Source organism: Echinops telfairi, unplaced genomic scaffold (assembly GCF_000313985.2).
Source record: "Echinops telfairi isolate 266 unplaced genomic scaffold, ASM31398v2 ScPeMD7_1;HRSCAF=3_0, whole genome shotgun sequence".
NCBI lineage: Eukaryota > Metazoa > Chordata > Mammalia > Afrosoricida > Tenrecidae > Echinops > Echinops telfairi.
In genome coordinates this window covers 1,539,014-1,540,328 of record NW_022103896.1, presented here as the reverse complement: position 1 = coordinate 1,540,328, position 1,315 = coordinate 1,539,014, and the positions used below count along the sequence as shown (strand labels likewise).

The following is a 1,315-nucleotide window of genomic DNA, read 5'->3' as shown; positions in this document are numbered from 1 at the left end:
GCCCCAGGTGGCTACAGTGATGTGAACGAGTGTAGCACCCCCCAGCCTGGGTGAGTCTGGGGAACCAGCAGCCCACGCAGGGCCCAGCACAGGTACCATGACTAAGAACGGAACTGTGGCTGCCTTGTCCGTGAGCTCCTTGGAGGTGAGAGGCCACGGGCCACCAGGAGTGTGTGTGTGTGGTTGGGGGGCAGGGGAGCAAGTGGCCTGTCCCCACATTTCTCTGGGCAGCTGCCCACCAAGTGCAGAGATTGGGTGCAGGGCTTCTGAGAGCCTGTGCACACCTGGCTTGCCCCAGTACCCTAATTCCTAGACTCCCTTCCCAACAAGAAGCTCACTTGGTCCCCCAAAGCCTGGGTTGAGCCCCATTTCAGAGATGCCGAGCACCCCCAGGCTGTTGTGGGGTTGCAGGGTGGCCCTGACAGCGTCCTAGGGGCCCGCTCTTCCAGGCAAAAAGGCCATGGTTCAGGTTGGCAGGCAGGGGGGTGGGGGGGAGGGTGCACTCGCCCAGCCACCTGCACAGTTGTTCCCTGGGACCTGGGCCAGGAGGGTAGGCGAGGGGGCGTACTGGGGATTGTGGGGAGCCAGTTGCCCACGCGCCCCTTCTCCACAGCGGCGGAAATCGCGCTACGCAGAGCTGGACTTCGAGGTGCGTGGGGGCTCACGGTGTCCTTGGGCGGGGCTGCAGGGGAGCCTGGCGGGCGTGCCGGGATGGGGGGCGAAGAGGCGGGGGCGGGTGAGGGACTCGCCGCCCCTTCCCCTGCAGAAAATCATGCACACCCGGAAGCGGCACCAGGACATGTTCCAGGACCTGAACCGGAAGTTGCAGCACGCAGAGAAGGACAAGGAGGTGCTGGGCGCGGACAACAAGGTGGTCGGGGCCAAGTGGAGGGAGGGTCCGGGGCCGTCTCCCCGCTACGCTCCGGCTGAGGCTCGGCCCTCGCCCCCGGACCCCTCGGGAAGGGCGGGCGGCGCGCAGGGGCGCCCGGGGACCGTGGGGTGGGGGAACCACCGCGCGGGCCGTGGGGGGGGTGGACACGCCTGCTGACCGGTCCCCGCTTCCCTGGACCCCGGCGCGCGGCCCGCAGCCTGAGAAGCAGCCGACGCCCAACAAGCGGCCGTGGGAGAGCCTGCGCAAGGCGCACGGGACGCCCGCCTGGGCCAAGAGGGAGCTGGAGCCGCCGGCGCCCTCGCCGCTGGAGCTGCGCGGCGTGGAGTGGGAGAAGACGGGCGCCACCATCCCGCTGGTCGGCCAGGACAGCGTGGACCTGCAGACCGAGGTCTGAGGGCGGCCGCGCGGCCACCGCAGCGATGC

At 69.3% G+C, this 1,315-nt stretch overlaps 1 protein-coding gene across 1 annotated transcript in view; it reads left to right on the top strand.

Annotated features, from left to right (window-relative positions):
* Nucleotides 1-1,309, top strand: part of ADGRB1 (adhesion G protein-coupled receptor B1) — a 53,184-nt gene extending 51,875 nt beyond the window's left edge. Inside the window, exons 26-29 of the mRNA XM_045286872.1 lie at nt 36-145; nt 614-649; nt 767-871; nt 1,089-1,309. Of these exons, the coding sequence (XP_045142807.1) occupies nt 36-145; nt 614-649; nt 767-871; nt 1,089-1,286 (449 nt within the window). The 3' untranslated portion in view covers nt 1,287-1,309. The remainder of the gene's footprint in view (nt 1-35; nt 146-613; nt 650-766; nt 872-1,088) is intronic.
* The last annotated feature ends 6 nt before the right edge of the window (nt 1,310-1,315 follow it).